Genomic DNA, 21,490 nt, shown 5'->3' on the forward strand with positions numbered 1-21,490 from the left:
GCAATTTGATCTCTTGTTTCTCTGCCTTTTCTAAATCCATCTGGTACATCTGGAAGTTCTTGGTTCACGTATTGTTGAAACCTAGCTTGAAGGATTTTGAGCATTACCTTCTAGCATGTGAAATGGGTACAATTGTGCAGCAGTTTGAACATTCTTTGGCATTACCCTTATTTGGGATTGGAACAAAAACTGATCTTTTCCAGTCCTGTGGCCACTGCTGAGTTTTCCAAATTTGCTGGCATATTGAGTGCAGCACTTTCACAGCATCATCTTTTAGGATTTGAAATAGCTCAGCTGGAATTCCCTCACCTCCACTAGCTTTGTTCATAGTGCTATGCTTCCTAAGGCCCACTTGACTTCACACTCCAGGATGTCTGGCTCTAGGTGAGTGATCACACCATCGTGGTTATCAGGGTCATGAAGATCTTTTTTGTATAGTTCTGTGTATTCTTGCCACCTCGTCTTAATCTCTTCTGCTTCTGTTAGGTCCATACCATTTCTGTCCTTTATTGTGCCCATCTTTGCATGAAATGTTCCCTTGGTATCTCTAGTTTTCTTTGATGAGATCTCTAGTCTTTCCTATTCTATTGTTTTTCTTTATTTCTTTGCATTGCTCACATAAGGCTTTCTTGCTATTCTTTGGAACTCTGCATTCAGATGGGTATATCTTTCCTTTTCTCCTTTGCCTTTAGCTTCTCTTCTTCTCTCAGCTGTTTTGCCTTTTTGCATTTCTTTTTCTTGGGGTTGGTTTTGATCACCACCTCCTGTACAGTGTCATGAACCTCCATCCATATTTGTTCTGGCACTCTATCAGATCTAATCCCTTGAATCTATTTATCACTTCCACTGTATAATCATAAGGGATTTGATTTAGGTCATACCTGAATGGCCTAGTGATTTTCCTTGCTTTCTTCTATTTAAATCTGAATTTTGCAATATGGAGTTCATGATCTGAGTTACAGTCAGCTCGCGGTCTTTTTTTTTTTTTTTTTCTGACTGTATAGAGCTTCTCCATCTTTGGCTGCAAAGAATATAGTCAATCTGATTTCAGTATTGATCATCTGGTGATGTCCATGTGTAGAGTCCTCTCCTGTTGTGGGAGGAGGGTGTTTGCTATGACCAGTATGTTCTCTTGACAAAACTGTTAGCCTTTGCCCTGCTTCATTTTAAGTATGGACAATCCATACTTCACCAGAGAGGTGATGGAAGATTCACAAATCTTGAAAAATGTCCAGTCTAGATTAGGCCCAGCTTGGGGTGGGGGTGGGGGTGGGGGCGCGCGTCTAAGGACAGCAGAAAGTGAGCAAGGACGGCCTCTGGTGGACAGGTCCCTCCATTGTTTCCTCTTTTAAACTGGTATTGTAATTTACATCGGTACTCAGCGCTGAGGGTCCTGAGAAGGCCAGGCTGCGAAACACCCTCTCATATCACAAACTGGGAAACTGAGGTCCACAGAGCAGGGTTCCTTTTTCCCCGAGGTCACACAGCGAATCAGGGCAAGAACTGAGAATATATCCCAGGACTTTCGACACCACGGATGTGATTCCGAGCGACTAGCGTTCTTTTAAACAGACACTTGTTTTAAGCGCGTTCGGAGGAGCGAACCACTTAAAGAATTCCTGAAGGGCGAATAATTGGCTCTGAATGGGGTACTGAGAAAAAAGCCGGCCTCGCGAGCGCTTTTAGAGAACACAAGCACATCGAGCCACACCCTCTACTTCCGGGATCCTTAAAGCGTTGGCTTTGGGTGGTTAATCCCGGCCCCACCCTCGTGGCATCTTGGGAAATGTAGTCCTGGTACCCTCCAGACACAGGATGAGGACCGTTTAGGAACTGCAATCCCAGAAGGCTCTGTTCATGGTCTTTTTAGCCTGGCTACGGGTCGGTGGGGGAACCCTTTATTCCTGAAATTTTTAATTTCTCAGGGGGAATGTGTGACGGTGGACAGAGGCATTTGGCGGCGCCTTCCGTAGGTTGCCTGGCCAGGTGGCGCTAGACGCAGAGACCGTGGACCCAGCCCTACAACTTTCCTTCGGGTCGACGGGCAAAAGCCCGAGGAGTCGCGTCTCCTTTAACCGCGGTGGGCGGGGCGAGGTGAAGAGACCCGCGTTGCTATTGGCGGCGGTTGGGGGCGCGGAAACTGAACGCGCCGCAACGGCAGCCGCCGCTCCTTCACGCTCCTCAGGCGCCTTGGGCGCCCCCGGCCCTGCCATGACCGCGCCCTGCCCGGTAAGTTTCTGTCAGCGGCGGCCGCCGGGGCTTTAGTCTCTCTGCGGGGACAGTGGGCGCCTAGCCGGACGCGGGGTTCCGAGCCGGTCCTCTCTGGCCCTAGTTTTCGGTCGGTGCAGGCGGTGCTGAGTTCGGCCACCTGGTGAACGCCTTTTGCGAGCCAGGCCCTGTTCGCGCTGCCGGGGCTAACAAACCAGTAGACTCTGCGCTCGGGTTTTGCTTCCTAGCTGGGCAGACACTAGTACGGCCTGACTGGAGGTGTGACTTGGGGTCAGTGCCGGGCCTCTCTAGTTTCAGTCTCCGTTTCCCTGAGCAGTGGTGGCTGAATGGGGGGCTTGTTGAGAGTGTACCTATTCCCTGTGTGGGAACAGCTCGGCCCCCGGGACGCCTGCGGCAGTGTGACGGACTGCCCTCTCTCAGCCCCAGTTCCTTCCAGAGGCCTGCCAGGGTACTCTCTGGCTGGGTTGGGAAAGTCAGTGACGCTGAGTGGTGGCTTGTTGGCTTTCTTAGGTGTCTGGGCACGTGAGCCGAGGGCGCAGCCTGGGAAGCAGGCCTTTTGACCCTTAATGGTGTCCCCCCCCCCAGTATATAAACCGTTTTGGGGGGAAATGAGAAACCAGCAAGCCTGTGGCATTGGAAGAGAGGGTGCTGGGAGATTTCAGGGGTCCGCTGGCTCGGGGCAAATCTGACCGTGCCCTCGTGGGGGTAGTGTTTTACCCGTGTTCTTTCTAAACAGCTCAGGTGGAGCCGTTTCTGCTCCGTTCCCCGCCCTCCCCCAGCTGCCGTTCCCTCTCTAGGTGAAAGGCAGGTGTGTTGGGGGTGGAGCGGGGCATGGGGGACGGGAACCTTTGTTCTGGTTAACAACTCTTTGGAGTCCTTGCTGTGCACCAAGGACGGGTTTTCCCCAAGAGGAGGTTTTGCTGGGCTCCCTGGTCCCCCCAAAATGCTTCTTTGAGGTTACTGATGTTTGGGGTAGGGAGAGATTTTTGCGTGGCTGGGGTATAACTCTCCCACTTGAATTGCTGTTGGATGGAGAAGTCTCTGGAATATTATCGCCATGTCTTCCTAATCTACAGCTTCTGTGATGCTGGGTGGAGTGGAGGTGATGGTAAAGCCTCAGGGGCTTGTTCAGGGTTGACCTTCGGTTTTACTAGTTAGTCCACAGTGGAATTGAGGGTATGGGATCCGATTCTTGAGATGGGAGTTGCTGAAAGTCCCCGTTTTCTCTCCTTGGGTCTTTGAAAAAATAACTTTGATGAGATGTTATTCATATACCATAAAATTCACCCTTCTGAAGTGTAAAATTCAGTGGTTTTTAGTACTCTCACAGTATTGTGTAAGCATTATTGTGTTTCCAGAACATTTTGATTACCCCCAAAGAGAAACCTGTACCCATTAAGCAGTTGCTCTCCTTCTTCCCCACTCCCCCTGCATCCCCTCCCTTCGGCCCCTTCAGTCCCTGTCAGCCACGAATCTATTTTCTGTCTTTATTCTGGACACTTCATATAAATGGACTCAGACAAAATGTGGCCTTTGGTGTCTTTCACTTATAGCATAATGTTTTCAAAGCTGTACATATTTCCATTTCGTGACTGAATAAATATCCTGTTGTATGGATGTACCACATGTCGTTTATCCATTTATCTGTTGATGAACAGTAGGTTTTTCCGCTTTGTGCTATTATGATTAATACTGCTGTGAATGTTTCTGTACAGACTTTAGTGTGAGAATGCTTTCAATTCTTACGGGTATTAACCTACAGTTGCTGGGTCATTTGATAATTCTTTGTTTAAGTTTTTAAAAAATTATTTATTTTTGTCTTTGGCTGTGCTGGGTGTTCATCGCTGTGCTGGGTGTTCATGGCTTTAGTTGCGGTGAGCGAGAGCTATTCTTCCTTTCCTCGTGCGGGCTTCTCAGTTTGGTGCTGAGCACAGCGTGGGCTTCACTCATTGCAGCACGTGTGCTCAGTAGTTGGGGCTTGAGGGCTCTAGAGCACTGGCTCAGGGGTTGTAGGACACAGGCTTATTTGCTCTGTGGCATGTGGAATCTTACTGGACTGGGGTCAAACCCATGTCCCCTGCATTGGTAGGCAGATTCTCAACCACTGGACCACCAGGGAAGTCCTATGTTTAACTTTTTAAGAAACTACCAGATTATTTTCTATACTGAGTGTTTTTCCTTTTTTTTTTTTTAAACATTTATTTTTGTGTGTGCTGGATCTTCATTGTTGAATGCAGGCTTTCTTTAGTTGCTGAGATCGGGGGCTACTCTTCGTTGCGGTGCTTGGGCTTCTCTTGTTGCGGAGCACAGGCTCCAGGGCACACGAGCTTCAGTAGTTGCAGCAGGTAGGCTCAGGAGTTATGGTTCCTGGGCTCTAGAATACAGAATCAGTAGTTGTGGTGCATGGGCTTAGTTGCTTGTCCGAGTGTGGGATCTTCCCGGAGCAGGGATCAAACCTGGGTTGCCTACATTGCAGGGTGGACTCTTAACCGCTGACCACTAGGGAAACACCCCTCTTTTCGTATACGTTATTTTTATTTTAAAAACTTTATTAATTTAACTGATTAACGTATTTTGGGTTGTACTGTGTCTTATTGCTGCACTTGAGCTTTCTCTAGTTGCTGTGAGCACGGGCCCCTCTCTAGTTGCGTTGCACAGGCTTCTCATTGCGGTGGCTTCTCCTGTTGCTTTAGGTGCATGGGCTCAGTAGTTGTGCATCGACTTAGTTGCTGTGCAGGATGTAGGATCTTACCAGACTAGGGGTTGAACCTCTGTCCCTGCTTTGGTAGGCAGATTCTTAACCACTGGATCACGAGAGAAGTCCTTTTTTTTTTTAAAATAATATTTTGTCTATTCTGGCTGTTTTATGTTTTATATGCATTTTAGGATTAGCTTGTGAATTTCTGCCCCCAAAAAAGAAGGCATCTGAGATATTTATGAGAGTCTATTGACTCTCTTTAGATCAACTTGAGTATTTCACCTTAATATTAAGTTATCCAAACTATGGACATGGGATGTCTTTCCATTTATCTGGATCTTTTTTTAAAATTAATTTATTTTTAAATGAAATAAGGATAAATATTTTTTATGACGAAAGGTACGATTCACAAACAAGATAGACATCATAAACCTTTAGACACCTAATAACAAGAAGCAAACATAAAGCAAAAATCGAAGAAACAAAGGGAAAAGAAAAAATATATGTAATCATTGTGAGATATATTAACATTTCTCTGAGACTGTTTTATCAAGGCAGAAAAAATAGCATCTTGAATGATGTCATTAATAATTTAAATATAATAGATTTCTATTTATGCTAATTTAATCTTACATCCTACTTAATCTTACATCCTACACAAATATATTTAAAATTTTGTATCTCATACATAGGACATTTTAAAAAACTGGCTAAAAGATAAACATCACTAAATTTCAAAAAATAGAATTTTTTTTTGTGATTCAGTTATACATACACATACTATTTTTGAAATTATTTATATTATGTTATTACAAAATATTGATTATAATTCCCTGTAGAGTTCTATACAATAAACCTTTGTTGCTTGTTGCATATCTTTTTAAAAAATTAGATACATTGCATTACGTTTCATACTAAGTCAAACAAGTGGAATCAAAATGTCATAAATTTTTTAGTTAGGCAAAAATCCCTAAGTTTTCTAAAACATATATGTGTATTATTTATTATATGTATACAAGAGCTTTTCTACTACACCTGATAACTTGATAAAGGCTTGAGAAAAACATCAAAAAATGAAAGAGTTGGAAAAATTGGAAAACATAAACTAAATGACATGGAAGCACTGAATATGAAATAGAATAAGTGAAACAAACTAGAAAAAATTCATAAATTTTCTTCTATATATATTATGCATTTGTATATATTTATATTTATGTATACAAAAGATTTTCACTGTACTTGATAAAGGCTTCAGAAAGAACATTAAAAAAAAGAGAGATGGAGAAATTGGAGAACATAAACTGAATGAAATGGGAGCACTGAATATGAAATAGAAAAGTGAGACAAACCAGATAGAAATAATAGATCATCATATAGTTCAGTTCAGTTGTGTCCGACTCTTTGCGACCCCATGAACTGCAGCACACCAGGCTTCTCTGTCCATCACTAACTCCCTGAGCTTGCTCAAACTCATGTCCATCAAGTTGGTGATGCCATCCAACCACCTCATCCCGTGTCACCCACTTTTCCTCCTGCCCTCAATCTTTCCCACTATCAGGGTCTTTTCCAAGGAGTCAGTTCTTTGCATCAGATGACCAAAGTATTTGAATTTCAACTTCAGATTCAGTCCTTCCGATGAATATTCAGGACTGATTTCCTTTAGGCTTGACTGGTTCGATCTCATTGCAGTCCAAGGGACTCTGAAGAGTTTTCTCCAACACCACAGTTCAAAAGCATCAATTCTTCAGTGCTCAGCTTCCTTTATGGCCCAGCTCTCGCATCCATACATGACTACTGGAAAAACCATAGCTTTGACTAGACGGACTTTTGTCAGCAAAGTAATGTCTCTGCTTTTTAAAATGCTGTCTAGGTTGGTCATAGGTTTCTTCGAAGGAGCAAGCGTCCTTTAATTTCATGGCTGCAGTCACCACCTACCGTGATTTTGGAGCCCAAGAAAATAGTCTATCATTGTTTCCATTGTTTTTCCATCTATTTGCCATGAAGTGATGGAAATGGATGACATGATCTTTGTTTTTTTGAATGTTGAGCTTTAAGCCAGCTTTTTCACTTCCTCTTTCACTTTCATCAAGAGGCTCTTTAGTTCTTCTTCACTTTCTGCCATAAGGGTGGTGTCATCTGTGTATCTGAAGTTATTGATATTTCTTCCTGCAGTCTTGATTCCAGCTTGTGCTTCATCAAGTTTGACATGTCATGTGATGTACTCTGCATATCAGTTAAATCAGCAGGGTGATAGTACACAGCCTTGACATACTCGTTTCCCAGTTTGGAACCAGTTTGTTGTTCCATGTTCGGTTCTAACTGTTCCTTCTTGACCTGCATACAGATTTCTCAGCAGGTAGGTAAGGTGGTCTGGTATTCCCATCTCTTGAAACACAGTTTGCTGTGATCTGCACAAAGTCTTTCACATAATCAATAAAGTAGAAGTAGATGTTTTCCTGGGATTCTGTTGCTTTTTCTATGATCCAGTGGATGTTGGCAATTTGATCTCTGGTTCCTCTGCCTTTTCTAAATGCAGCTTGAACATTCATGGTTCATGTACTGTTGAAGCCTGTCTTGGAGAATTTGGAGCATTACTTAGCTAGCATGTGAGATGAGTGCAATTGTGTGGTAGTTTGAACATTCTTTGGCATTGCCTGTCTTTGGAATTGGAATGAAAACTGACAAAACAAGGTCATATAATCCAGTTATTTTTAAACATGACTGCTCATTAGAAACATCTGGAGTTCTGGAGAGAAAAAGCACTACCTGAGCATTTGTGTTTTTCAAAAAATTTCAAAGTAATTCTGATATGCATCTGGATTTTAAAAAGTGGATTTTACAGGTTTTTCTATTAGATCCTAATTTGGTGGTAGAGTTCTATTATTTTTCTGCTGACCAGTCATGATACAATGGTATTACGTGAGTAAGCATTACATAATCATATTAGTGAAAGATGTTTATGAGTTTTCACCATCAATAGCCCGACAAAAACAAATGATAATTACAGTTGCAAGCCATATGGGAACATGATTAAGTTAACAAACAATATAAAATAATTACTTAGTTTGTGGCGGGGGTGTTGGTCAAGCAGAGTGATGTGGTAAATGGAAGTGCATACATACCCTTGTTTTCATCCACCCAGCCAGTCTGTGTCTTTTGGTTGGTGCATTTGATTACTATGTGTCTTGGTGTGTTCCTCCTTGGGTTTCTCCTGCCTGGGACTCTCTGTGCTTCCTAGACTTGATTGACTATTTCCTTTGCCATGTTAGGAGAGTCTTCAGATAATCTCTCTTCAAATGATTTTCAGGTCCTTTCTCTCTTCTCCTTCTGGGATTCCTATAATGCAAATGTTTGTGCATTTAATGTTGTCCCAGAGGTCCCTTAGGTTGCCTTTCTTTTCATTCTTGTTTCTGTATTGTGTTCTGTGGCAGTGATTTCCACCATTCTGTCCTCAGATCATTTATCGGTTCTTCTGCCTCATTTATTCTGCAATTAATTCCTTCCAGTGTATTATGCATCTCTGTCCTTTAGTTCTTCTATTTCTTTGGCAAACATTTCTTGGATCTTCTTAATCTTTGCCTCCATTCTTTTCCTGAGATCCTGAATCATCTTTACTGTCATTATTCTGATTTCTTTTTCTGTAAGGTTGCCTGTCTCCCCTGCATTTAGTTTTTTTTTCTGGGGTTTTGTCTTGTCCCTTCACCTGGGACCTACCTTTCTGCTTTTTCATCATGATTAACTTTCTGTAATGTGGGTTTTGTTTTAGTTACTGTGGGACTGTGCTTCTTCTTGCTTCTGTCTGCCCTCTAATGGTGGAGGCTAAGAGGCTTGCGTAAGCTTCCTGATGGGAGGGACTGGTGATGGGAGAAACTGGGTCTTGCTTTGGTGGGCAGGACCTTGCTCCGTAAAGCTTTGTAATCCTATTACCTGCTGATGGGTGGGGTTGTGCTCCTTCCCTGTTGGATGTTTGGCCTGAGGGGACCCAGCATTGGGGTCTATAATCAAGTTAATGGTGACGTCCAAGAGGCTTTACCCCAAGGGGAACCTTCCCAGACTGCTGCTTCCAGTGCCCCAGTCCCTGTGGTGTGCTCCTCCTGAGGCCCTCCAACACTAGCAGATAGTTTTGGTTCAGTCTCCTGTGGTGTCATTGCTCCTTTTCTGAGTCTTGGTTTTATTTTGTTTTGTTTGTGACCTCCAAGACTGGAGTCTCTATTTGCCCCAGTCCTGTGTAAGTCTTGTAGTAAAATCCCACTGGCCTTCAAGGTCAGATTCCTTGGGGATTCCCAGTCCCTTTGTGGGATCCCCAGGTGGGACGCCTGATGTGGGGTTCACAACAGTGGGAAAACTTCTCTGGTATTACTGTTCTCCAGTTTGTGTGTCACCTGCCCAAGGAGTATGGGATTTGATTTTATTGTGATTGTGCCCCTCCAACTGTCTCGTCTTGGCTTCTTTGTCTCTGAATGTGGGATACCTTTTCTGGTAGGTTCCAGCATCCTCCTGTCGATGATTGTTCAACAGCTAGTTGTGATTTTGGTGTTCCTGCAGGAGGAGATGAGCACACAGACTTTTACTCTGTCTTGAACTGGAACCTCTTATCTAGGTCTCCTCCTACTTTTTTCAGTGGTTTTTTTTAGTTCTCACTGTGTTTTGCACATCTTTTGTTAAGTTATTCCTAAGTTTTTTCTTTATGTATCATAAATGGAATTGTTTTCATACTTTTATTTTTCACAGTGTTCATTGTTGATAAACTTGATTTTTGTCTATTTTGTATCCTGTAACCTTGCTGAACTTGTTCATTATAATAGTCTTTTAGTGATTCCTTAGAATTTTCCTATCTAAGGGATCATACCTTGAGCATTTTTAAACCCTCCTGGTTGTTCTAGGAAGTGTCTTGGACCTAGGGAAGCCCCTTCCTCATCCAGGCTTCACACATTTGACCCTGGCTCTCCCTCAGGAGGACCCCTCGCTGGAGAGGCATTTTAAAGGCCATCGAGATGCAGTCACTTCTGTGGACTTCAGTCTCAACACAAAGCAGCTGGGTAAGAGGAGACATCTTGGACTGAGAAGGTCGAGTTTCTACCTGGGAGGTGTGGCACGGGGGGAGCAGGGCACAATAACTCAGGTGCTTTCTCTAGACCTGTAGCCTGCTTCAGCCAGCCAGTGCTCTGGGCACTAGGCTTTATGAGTTCCCTTCTGCACATGGAGTGTGAGGCTCAGAGAGGTTGGGGACCTTGCTAAGATCATAAAGCCTTTGAGAGTAGGACCTAGTTCTGGGCTTTTCCCTCCACATCCCATCTACCTCTGAGGTCTGGCCTCAGAATGGCCCTAAACAATAGCATTTCCCTTGGGTCGTTACTGATTCTGCTGTCCACAGTGCCATGGGCACGCCTTCTTATTGAAGATGCCCACCAGTGAGAAAGCTGTGGAGCAGAGCCAGGTATGCCCTTCCCCACTCTGCCCTTATGCTGCAGCTGAGTGCCCCCTTCTTGGCCACTTGAGGGTTCATACATGGCTGTCATGGCTGCAGTTTTCTTGTTTCTATGGATGAGCTTCCCCTTTCATGCCATCGTCAAGGTCTCCTACCGGAGACTCCTGGTTTCATGATACACTGGAGGTTAAAAGGGAACCAGAGTCATTTGGGGTCTGTTTCGGGGCCCTTCTGATGGATCCTCTTAACGGTAATGAGCCCACTGGGTTGAGCTGGCTCTCCAGTTTTAGGAGGACTTGCTCTCTAGAGCCTCAGAGTGTGTCTCTGGGGAGACCTGGGACCTTTGCAGCCCAGGGCTGGCTTGTGATGGGCTTCTCCTGGGCTGGTTCCTGTGTGGACCTGCTGCCTGGAGAGTCAACAGGCCATACATAGGCTCTCCACACCCCCGCTCAGCAGTCACTGGAGGTGTGACTGTGAAGACGGGGAAGATGGAGCTGGCTGTGACACCGAGTTTCCCTGCTGCCCACCCTGCCCCAGCTCCTGGTGGAGGCTCCAGCCTGCTCGAGCTGAGGGTCATGTGTCTGCTCTCTCCTCAGCCAGTGGCTCCATGGACTCGTGCCTTATGGTGTGGCACATGAAGCCCCAGTCACGTGCCTACCGATTTGCTGGCCACAAGGACGCCGTAACCTGTGTGAACTTTTCCCCTTCGGGACACCTGCTTGCTTCTGGCTCCCGTGACAAGACTGTCCGCATATGGGTACCCAACGTGTGAGTTAAAGATGTGAAGGGGCTTGTCTGAGTCTTGGCCCTGGTGCTGGACTGGTCACAGTAGGACGTCTGCCTCACTTCTGAGGGGGTGCCGTTAGAAGCTGGGGCTTCAGTCAGGGCCCTCCCCTCAGGGTCAGCAGGGAGAGTCTGGGCTGACCCCAGCCATCCTGGGAGGATCCCACCTGATGCTGCTTGCACGTGGGTGTGGTGGGCAGGGGTTCTGCTCCTGTGGGGGAGGCTGTTGCTTCCCTTTTTGGGGACTGGGGTACTCAGGCCTGGATTGACTTTGGGAGGGTCCTGAGGAGTGGGGAGAGCTTTGATGTGCCCTTAATGGGTTTATGGATTTCCTGACTCTGGATACCCATCCTTGCAGCAAAGGCGAGTCAACTGTGTTTCGTGCACACACGGCCACAGTGAGGAGTGTCCATTTCTGCAGCGATGGCCAGTCCTTCGTGACAGCCTCCGACGACAAGACAGTCAAGGTGTGGTCAGCTCACCGCCAGAAGTTCCTGTTCTCCCTGAGCCAGCATATCAACTGGGTCCGCTGTGCCAAGTGAGTATAGTCCTACCTGGAGATTGTTGGAGAGACCCCAGGGGTTGGGGTACAGAAAAGATGCCAGGTGCCACCATCCTGACCTTGAACAAGTTACTTAGCCACTCTTTACTTTTCCCGAGCCTCAACATCCTTATCTGTGAATAAGAACATTAATAGTTCTCACATTGTAGGCTGTCAAAGTTTCACCGAGCTAATGCATGAGGGATAAGTTAGCCAGTTGCTGGCCACAATCGACCCCCGACATCTGTGCTGACGCAGCCCAAAGTGGGTCATCAGGGGCCACTTATTAGCAATAGCAACAACAACAAGGTAACGTCATACCATCTCTAGACATTTTCTTCTAACTCCTCATGGCAGTCTTGCAAGTTGGTGGCTTCGTTGCCGTTTTGCAGATGAGGAACCTGAGGTTCAGAGCAGTGCAGTATCTTGCACTTCAACACAGAGAGTAAGTGGCAGAGCTGGGCTTAGAAGCTGGGTCCCTGGCACTGAGGCTTGCCTCCTTAGCTCTTGGATGCTTTTCTCCTCAGAGGTGGGTTTTGCTCCAGAGCTGCCTGATGGGGGCCCAGGCTTCTGATGGGGTTGGTCTGGAAGTTGGTTTTCCTTTTGGTACGGGGGCCAGTATTGTGGGGGTGGGGCCAGGTTATGAAAGTACTTTTCAAGGCCTAAAAACTACAGACACAGCTATGCCTACTTCTGGTTTATTCTGTTTATTTCAACAGATCTCACGTATCAAATCTCTGTGCTCCAGAGGAAGAGGTTGGGGTGTCTGGGGACACCAGGAAACCGTGGGAGTCAGAGATTGGGACTGTTGACCTGTGCTCTTCTGGGGACCCCATGAAGTTGCTTGTTCTCTAGGGCACTCGGTTCTCTGTCCTGGGAGGTCCCTGGCTGTTGTGAGAGGCCCTCACTGTTGAGCTCCTAAGAGTAGGAGGAGCCTGGCCAGCAATTGAGTGTTGAACTCATACCAGGCCTTTGGTGGTGGATCTCCAGAACCTCAATCCTTTTTGGTTGGCATCTGATTTTGCTGACCCGTTCTCAGAGTAACATATGGACTCAGGGCATCTGGGGACAGGATAACGATGTCCATAGTGAGCTTTGGGCCACTTTGATGCTACAACACCAGAGTCAGCATACATGTTGCCATGTGCAGTGTTGGTCACCCCCCTTGGGGGTGACGTCTTACCTGCTCACCAGAAGGTGGGCACCCTTCTGGCCCATCTTGCAGAGAAAAGAGCATTTGCCCTGGATCACTCAGGGTCAGAGCAGGGTGTGTGGCCCCAGTGCATTCCTGTGCTGGGCAGCTCAAGAAGAGTGACTGGAAGGTGGTGTGTGGCGCCTGTGATGTCTTTTGATTGGTGGTGTGTCTCCTGTCACCCTGGTTCAGGTTCTCCCCGGATGGGCGGCTCATCGTATCTGCCAGTGATGACAAAACTGTCAAACTGTGGGACAAGACCAGCCGGGAGTGTGTCCATTCGTACTGTGAGCATGGCGGGTAAGTTCCTAGATCCTCTCCACCACCTGTAGGCCCTGGGGAACAGCACAGACTAGGGCATGAAAAGGCCTTAGGGACCTCCGGTGGTGGCATTTGGGGCCCACAGCCATGTCTCTGTTGCTCCCTGGCTCTGCATCTTTTCGTGTGTGTGTGTGTGTGTGTGTGTGTGTGTGTGTGTGTGTGAGAGAGAGAGAGAGAGAAAGGTTCTGCCTCATTCCCATCCCCATGAACAATAAGAGGCTTAACCTCAAGGCATGAAACTCTTGGGGCTCTCTCTTCCCTTCATTTTCTAGTTCTCAGAATTGTGACACGTCTGTCTGAAGAGGTTGAACCCAGACCCCCAAAAGGATGTTAGTATGTTCTTCTCGGTGACGACTTTATAAATGAAAGGCTATTCAGGTTCTTGTGGCAGATGGTGGCTGTTTGTATTGTGTGGTATCACTGAGAGAGGAGCCTCTGTTTGAGCAGGGACTCATCTGATCTGGGTCCCTGAATGAACCCCAGCTTCTGCCCCCAGTAGGCTGAGACCCCCACGTCAGGGCCCCTCCTGAGGCCACAGTACCATCTTGGGTGTCACATATGAGTCTGTTGAGGGCCCTAAGCTTGTCTCCTAGGAATAGGTGAGCAGAGGATTTGGAACCTGCTGGCCCCTCTCATCTGGGCCTCAGATGTCAGGGCCTGCCCGGCCTCTGGCTCAGGTCGGGGCACCGGCTCTGACTGAAAGCCTGCAAGCAGCTGGCTGACCTTTGGTCTGAAGAGCAGTGTCTCTGCTCGAATTTAGAGGTTTGTGCTGAGACTTGCTTCTGGAAGTCCCCCTCAGGTCACTCCTAGCTCTTTCCTCACCCTCTCTCTCCTTTCTGCCTTCGCTTGCCCGCCCGGTAAAGACACAGGGCAGCAGGGAGGTGTTCTGCACTGAGGGAATGGCATGAGCAGATGTGCGGGCATGGGAAAGTGCTGGACATTGTGGAGTCTGTTCTGAGTCAGGTCAGGCCTCATACAGCACTCGGTGGCCCCCTCTTTCCAGCTTTGTCACCTACGTGGACTTCCACCCCAGTGGTACGTGCATCGCTGCTGCCGGCATGGACAACACAGTGAAGGTGTGGGACGTGCGGACTCACCGGCTCTTACAGCACTATCAGTGTGAGTGTCCCCGAGGGGCTGATGCGGGGCTGTGCTGCGCCAGCTGTCTAGCTCAGGGCTGCGGGGCTTCACTGGGCCCCAGGACAGCCCTGGCTAACTGTAGGGAGCCCTGGGTCTGTTGGGATCTCCAGGGGTGGGTCATCTATGGCGTGGCTGTCTGGAAACTTGGCTCGGGGATGGAAGGGGTTACTATCTGGCATCCACCAGCCCTCTGGTGGCCATTTGTGAAGTGGCAGAGCCTCACGCACACTGAGGGCTAAATGGGGGCTCCCCTCTCGAGGGGCACTTCTCCGGGGCTGTGTATGCCACTTGCCTCCCCCTATAACAGACGCTCCGTGCTCTGGGGCCAGGCTGATAGCCCTGGAGGTGGTGAGGGGGCAGGTTTGTCAGAAGACCTCTGTGTTGGTGGGACCTCGGGCACCCCTGGTTCCACGGTGTCCTCCACAAATGTGGAGCCAGGAGCTGTTTGGAGGGTCCATTTGTTAGGGACCAGGCTTGTAAACACAGCCTTGGTGCTGTGTCTCCTTATTTAATTGTAGCTCTTGGGAGGCTGGGTGGCGGGCTGTCAATATGGGCTGGTGTCAGGCTCCAGGAGGGAGATGGGGGTGGGGTTAGTCTTGTGTGAGCTCAAGATGAGATAGCTGAAGCTACGGGGGTATGGAACTGGCCTCAGGGCAGGTGTGACTGGGTAGAGATGTGAGTCACCACAGTTGTGGGGATGGGGACCTGGGAAGGGAGCTGGTGAGGTGCCACAGGAGGAGCTGGGAGTTCTGTCGGAGGCTGAGTGGGTGGACAGACCTGGGGGTTTGGGGCAAGACCAGGGAGAGTCAGAGCTAGAGTAGTTTGAAGAACTGTGGTTGTGGACTTGGGACTAAGTTTCAAGGCTCACTTAAAAAATTCACACCCGAAAATGGGAAGGACAGTTCAGTTCAGTTTAGTCGCTCAGTCGTGTCCGACTCTTTGCGACCCCATGAACCGCAGCACGCCAGGCCTCCCTGTCCATCATCAACTCCCAGAGTTCATCCAAACTCATGTCCACTGAGTCGATGATGCCATCCACCATCTCATCTTCTGTCATCCCCTTCTCCTGCCTTCAATCTTTCCCAACATCAGGGTCTTTTCAAATGAGTCAGCTCTTTGCATCAGGTGGAGTTTCAGCTTCAACATAAGTCCTTCCAGTGAACACCCAGGACTGATCTCCTTTAGGATGGACTTGTTGGATCTCCTTGCAGTCCAAGGGACTCTCAAGAGTCTTCTCCAACACCCAGTTCAAAAGCATCAATTCTTCGGTGCTCAGCTTCCTTTATGGTCCAGCTCTCACATCCATACATGACCACTGGAAAAACCATAGCCTTGACCTTTGTTGGTCCTGCTTTTTTTGCCTCTGCTTTTTAATATGCTGTCTAGGTTGGTCATAAGTTTCCTTCCAAGGAGTAAGTGGAGAAGGACATATCTGTACAAAGTTGTGGGGTGTGGGGTTCAGAGTTCTCCCCTTGCACCCCCAACAAGCTGTTCTGAGTCTTAGATGTTTGAGGCTAACATTTTTTGGGGTGACTAAAGAAACAGACCTTCCAAGAAGGGAGAGTGGATCCTGGTCTTGAAAAGCACGTGGTCGAGAGTGGCTCTTTACACACCTTCAGCATTCCTCGCTGGGTGAGTTTGGGCAGGTTACTTGACTCTGTGTACCGCTGGGACAGTGATGAGCCGTGTGTCATAGGTGGTGTTGGGAGTGTGATGAGTTGGTCCGTGACAGGAACTGAGAGAATACCTAAGTCGTGTTGGTGATGCTGATGCTGCTGAGTCTGTCCTGGGGTCCTCAGGTCTGGTTTCCTAGCAAGGCTGGCCCAGCTGGCCCAGGCCTGCAGTACCGCACACCACCACCAGGTGGCAGGGGCCAGCCACAAGAGTGGTTCTTGCTTCAGCAGGAAACTCTGGGGTTTGTCACTGATGGCTGTTTCAGACCGCAGCTTCTAGAACAGAGCCCCAACAGGGTCTGCCCTCTCCTTGGAGACCACGCCTCTCCTCTCCTTCAGCCTTAGAGACCTTTCTCCTGCTTTGGGCCAGGCCCAAGTTGGAAAATGGGTACATCAGCACACTGATGGGGGAAGGTAGGAGGAGCGGAGTGGTGCTGGGCGGGAATGCTGTCTCTGAGTGTGAGGTCAGGGCGCCTTGGACAGGGAGAGATGGGCAGGGAGGTGATGAGGTGGAGTAGCGTCTGGACTCCGCTTCCCATCTGTGAAGAGGTGGTGCTAGCCTGCCTGATGGGATTTGTGAGGATCTGATGGGAGAATCCAAATGAGAATTACAGTCTAGTACTGGGTATGTGGTTTTACCACATAAATCTTTGTACTGGTGGGGAAAATCTCCAGGTGACCCTGGGAGAGTCCAGGCACACGTCTGATGGATCGGGTGCCTGGTGTTGATGAGGTACAGCAACAGGTACCTGCAGGGGAGGGCCTGGAGCGCCATGCTGTAGCCCATGTCCTGGCTGGACGTGCTGGGATGGGGTGAAGAGGTGACAGGCATCTGAGAGGATAGCAGTGCTGAGAGCCTGCTTGAGTAGGAAGCCATGTGCCTGGTGGGCGGGCTGTCCATGCCCGATGTTGGGTGAAGGCTGGACATGAGAGTGAGGCAGGGGTCAGGCCCAGAAGATGGGTTCTGGAGACTGCATAGAGGCAAAGCTGATGCTATGGGGTGGAGGGGCCAGCTGAGCCCTGGGGATCTGGGGGGTGAGAAGGTTTGAGGATACATCCTGCATCTCTGAGCTTGAGGGGCCATGGAAGAAAAAGATCCACAAAGCATCCAGAGTGACGAGTGAGAGCCTGGTCTCCCCGCAGTGGACGGCTAAGGACAGTGGAGCCGGGGGAGTGGAGGAAAGCAGGGTGTCCTGAAGAGGGTGGTCAGGGGTGTGGTGACCCACAGCTTGGAGGAGAGTGGAGGGTGCTGGGGAGAGGTACCTCGGGTTCTTGAGGGAGCAGGCTTGGCAGCAGGTGGGGGTGGGAGATCCATGATTGGCAGGGCTGGGGGGTGGTGGGTGGACTCGGGTGGCATCAGAAGTCGAGTCCTGAGGGGGCCTGAGGTGCGTGAGGCTGATGGGCTCCGCAGGGGAATTTCCGTGTGTTAGTACAGCAGTACTTTTCTCTCATGACAGCCACTCAGCAAGCCTGAAGCATTTGATTCCTAAGCACCACCCCCGCCTTAGGGACCAGAGACTTCAGGGGCCTGAAGCACCCCACAAACAGCTGGATTCCCTCTGAACTCCCTGCCCAGTGCATGGCACACAGCAGCTATTCACAAGGCAGCAGGCTTATCCCACCACCTCTGGGCTCAGCCTCCACGGCTCAAGGAAACCTTGAGCCCTTGGTTGGGGGTCCACCCCTCACCCTCTTTGCTGGGCGGGGGACCTGGTCAGGTCTGCTCAGGTCCAGTCGCTCCCCTTGAGAGTGCTGTGGCAGCACCTTTGACCTGAGAGGTGCTCCTAGCCCCTGAGTAGCAGCTGTCCCCCCACCACAAGAGGTGGGGGGATCCCTGGGAGGCTGAATCGCCAAGAAGGGCTCCCAGCCCCTTGGCAACAGGCCCCTAAGTTGTTTTCTGACCCCTTAAAACACCCAGGGGAAAGTTTTTAAGGCCAGTGACATCCAGTGTCTCCCCTGATTGGGGTTTGAGTGCATAAGGCTGTTGTGCTTTTCCGAGAAATTGGTTTGTGATACTGCAGTGTGTGGCCAGCAAGCCCAGGCTGCCTGTGGCCACCCACCAAAATCCTGCTCTGTGGAGGGTACTTCCCGTCCCTTGTTGGGGTGTTAGAATCACTTTGGGTGACAGCAGGTGGCTGGCACCCTTTGTCTCAGGCGAGGAGTGTCTTGCTCTGGCCTGTCACTGCAGAGAGCAGTTCTGATTTCCCAATTCAGCAAGGAGTTGGTGGGGTGCTGGAGCCCCGGGAGTGCCAGTCCCCACGGACGTGGCTTAGGCGCCATATGCTCGGAGCCCACACTAAGACTGTTCAGACATCTGAGCAGCCTTGTCCCCGATCGCTTCATGTGCTTTGTGGTTTCCAGGCACGTGTGTTCGATATCCAGGGACAGGGCTGGGTGGTCAACAGGGCAGGGCTGCTCCCCATTTCACAGATGGGGTGTTTGAGGCTTGCCTGGGTCGTGCAGCGAAGAATCTGCGGATTCCTCACACTGTGTTGATTCCGGTCATTTACTTGCCCAAGGCCTCTGAGAGGACTTGGCTCTCTCCAGAAGCTCCAGTTAGAGCTCAGAGTTCCAGCTTCTCTGTACACTGGTCCTTAGCAACCCCCTGGATGCCCCGCCCTAACCCCAGACATGGTCATGGAAGGTTTTAAAGCTGCTGTGTAGCCAGCAGGGCAGGTCTGCACCCTTTTTGGGTTTTGGGGACTGAAAGGGTTGATCGTGAGGCCAGGCACTGTCCTGCCTGATCTGGCCAACTCACTGCCTCTCCCCCACTGTCCCTGAGCCAGTGTTCACACAACATTCCTGAAGAGCAGTGTTTAGAGTGTCCTTTGCTGCTGATATCAGAACACCTTCACTGTGTGAACCCATAGGTCTTGTACGTCCACAGCCTCTGTGTCACTCGTGATGCCAGTTGTGTTGTGAGAGCCACCCTGGGTGGTAGGTGCCGAGCCCCTTGGTGGGGTGGGGAATGTGGTGTGGCTTGGCATTGGTGTGGCCTGTCCCCGGAAGGGACCTGCTGCTTGGGCACCTGGGTCCCTTGGCCAGTTTGGAGCCCATTGGGCAGGGGGGCAGGTTTGCTGAGGGTTCAGCAGGAAGAGCTGTGCAGTCAGGTTGTGGATACCCAGGTGTCTCCTTAGGCCACAAGCTGTGACCTGTTCCAGTACTGGGGGCAGGGTCTGCAGTGACCTCAGGCCAACTCCCTGGCACCCTGGTGACCTGTAGGACCTTGAGCTGGTACATCTCTGACCCTGAGTTGCATCTCTTCTCTGGGGTAGTGGTGGGGGGGGGGGGTGGGGGGGGTGGAGTGTAGCCCACAGCTGTGCCTGATTGGCAGCCTGCCATCAGCCGTCACTCATGTCTGCCGTGGAGCCAGGCAGAGGGCCTGCAGCTTCTGGCTTGGTGAAAAGTGGATTGTCTGTGGGCTATCACTGCTCAGGGTTCTGTGACAGGAGGCTCACCCCTTCGTGGGGCAGCTGGGCCTCTGTCGTGCAGGGGGATTGTCGTGCAGGGCTAACTCTTTAAGAGGCCTCCCTGGCACAGTCCCACCCTCTGCAGAGCCGGAGAGCCTGCCCCAGGCTGACAGGGCTGGTGGATGAGATGGCTGAGCGAGTGGGGAAAGGGGGTTGGTTCTGGAGTCTGGCACATCTCCAAAAGCCTGGCTTGCCAGGCTGAGCCCTCTTCTGCAATAAATGGTTCCAGGTATTTCTACCCCAGCCAGGAGGCCTTTGCTACTCCTGCCACTTATTGTGGAGCAAGGCTTCGGGCACCCTTCCTCAGGGAGGAGGGGTAGTTCCCTCCCTTGGGTGGCCTTGGCCAGGTGGGAGGCCCTGGCGTGGTAGCTGTGCCCTGCCCCTGCGCCTGGCTGATGCTGGACAAGCCCTGTGCTCCCTGAGCTTGCCTCCCCGCCCCATCCTGCTGCTGGCTCTCCCAGCTTTGTATCAGGTCGGGGCGGGGGTGGCACTCATGCCAGCGCAGGCTGCCAGGGGCTGCAGAAACAAGAATAGTGTGCCCTTCTCCGGGCTCAGGGAGGCAGAAGTGCCAGGAGCAGCGTTTTGAGGAGGCCCAAGAGGAGATGGGGGTGTGGTGAGGGGGGGGGGGGTTGCGCAGCTGACTCTCAACACTGTCTGCCGTGGGGCTGAGGGCTCAGGGGATCTGGCTGTGTTTGCCTCCGCCCCCCCTACCTCAAGCCCCCCCGACCCCTGACTTCACCGCTAGTGTGAAGCTGCTTTCTGGTGAATGCAGCCCCTTGGGAGCAGGGCACTGGCTCGCAGCCTAGACACGCACACCCTGAGGTGCCTGCAGGACGCTGTCTCCTGCTGCCCAGACTTGACACTCTTTCAGGGTGAAGGAAGGATTCACTTTTTAAACATTCACTCAATTGTGTCATCATAGTGAATACATTCTAGAAGTATGTAGATGAACAATTAGAGGTCCCCCTATTCCTGTCCTCCTCAGAGAGAAGTCCTGCTCTGTGTCAGGAGCTTCAGTCCACACTTCTTCTGGGTCTGCACATGTTGGTATTGCCCCCACATGTGGGGGCTTGGTCACACTCTGTGCGCTATTCATGTTCTTCCTGCTACTGTGTGTGGCTGGTGCCTGTTCAGTTCAGCTGGGGTTGCTGTGACTTCTCCTCTGCTCTCCATGCCCCTATTTTTGGTAAACACTGAGGGTGCTGCCCCTTTTCCTTTGACCCTGGGTGTAGGAGTGTGTTGGGCTGTGGGGGCTCTGGACTCTGGCTCCAGGAGCTGACTCTGGGGATCCCGGCAGCCCCGCTCCAGGCCATCTTTCGGAGTTCTGGTGCTGAGAGTGTTCAGACCTAAATATCGTGTTATGTAAAGTCCTGGCTGTCTCCCCTAAGTGTGCTCAGGAACGTGAATCCACAGTCCCCAGAACCTGCATGTTGGCCGGGCTGGTGTTTGAGGGGCTCCGTGTACCTTTGTCGGCTCTGTGGAGGGCTAGTTCATGGTGGGGGTGTTTATTGGCCCAGCAGTGATTCCTGCATGCTCACGTGCCAGGATGAGGGGTTGGTTTTAGAATTTGCCTTTATATTTATGGCTGTTCTGACTTGGTGGGTTCATGGTTACTGTAGTTTTGCTGATTGCTGCCCCCCGGCCAGTAGTAGTGGGTATGGAGGCAGCAGGTCTTCCTCAGCAGCTGCTCTAAGAAGCTGTGATGTGGCTGGCTGGTCCACACACTGCCCATCCCCGTGTGTCCTATCTGGGTCCTGTCTGGATCCCACTCACCAATTGCTTTTTGAGACCCGTTCAGTGTCAGGCCTTGAGCCGGGAGTCAAGGACCCAATACAGCCCCTGCCAGGTGGAGCACATGGTCTCTAGGGGACCCAGTGGGGAATGAAATAACTGCACATAAATGCAAAACCCTTGCTTTGAAGAGGCTCATGGTGCTTCAGGAGGCCAAAACAAGGCCCTGATGGTGAGGTCTAGGGAGGCTTCCCTGGGGCAGTAACTGAACATTGAGCTACAGG

At 50.1% G+C, this 21,490-nt stretch overlaps 1 protein-coding gene across 2 annotated transcripts in view; it reads left to right on the top strand.

Moving 5' to 3' along the window:
• Nucleotides 1-1,902: 1,902 nt before the first annotated feature.
• The window catches only part of POC1A (POC1 centriolar protein A), a 74,303-nt gene continuing 54,715 nt past the window's right edge, over nucleotides 1,903-21,490 (top strand). Inside the window, exons 1-6 of one of the 2 annotated variants that reach the window (XM_061128454.1) lie at nucleotides 1,903-2,229; nucleotides 9,811-9,966; nucleotides 10,952-11,123; nucleotides 11,497-11,676; nucleotides 13,064-13,171; nucleotides 14,196-14,311. In XM_061128454.1, the coding sequence (XP_060984437.1) occupies nucleotides 10,963-11,123; nucleotides 11,497-11,676; nucleotides 13,064-13,171; nucleotides 14,196-14,311 (565 nt within the window). In that variant the 5' untranslated portion in view covers nucleotides 1,903-2,229; nucleotides 9,811-9,966; nucleotides 10,952-10,962. The remainder of the gene's footprint in view (nucleotides 2,230-9,810; nucleotides 9,967-10,951; nucleotides 11,124-11,496; nucleotides 11,677-13,063; nucleotides 13,172-14,195; nucleotides 14,312-21,490) is intronic. The other variant, XM_061128453.1, reaches the window with a different exon arrangement.

Source organism: Dama dama, chromosome 24 (genome assembly GCF_033118175.1).
Source record: "Dama dama isolate Ldn47 chromosome 24, ASM3311817v1, whole genome shotgun sequence".
NCBI classification, from domain to species: Eukaryota; Metazoa; Chordata; class Mammalia; order Artiodactyla; family Cervidae; genus Dama; species Dama dama.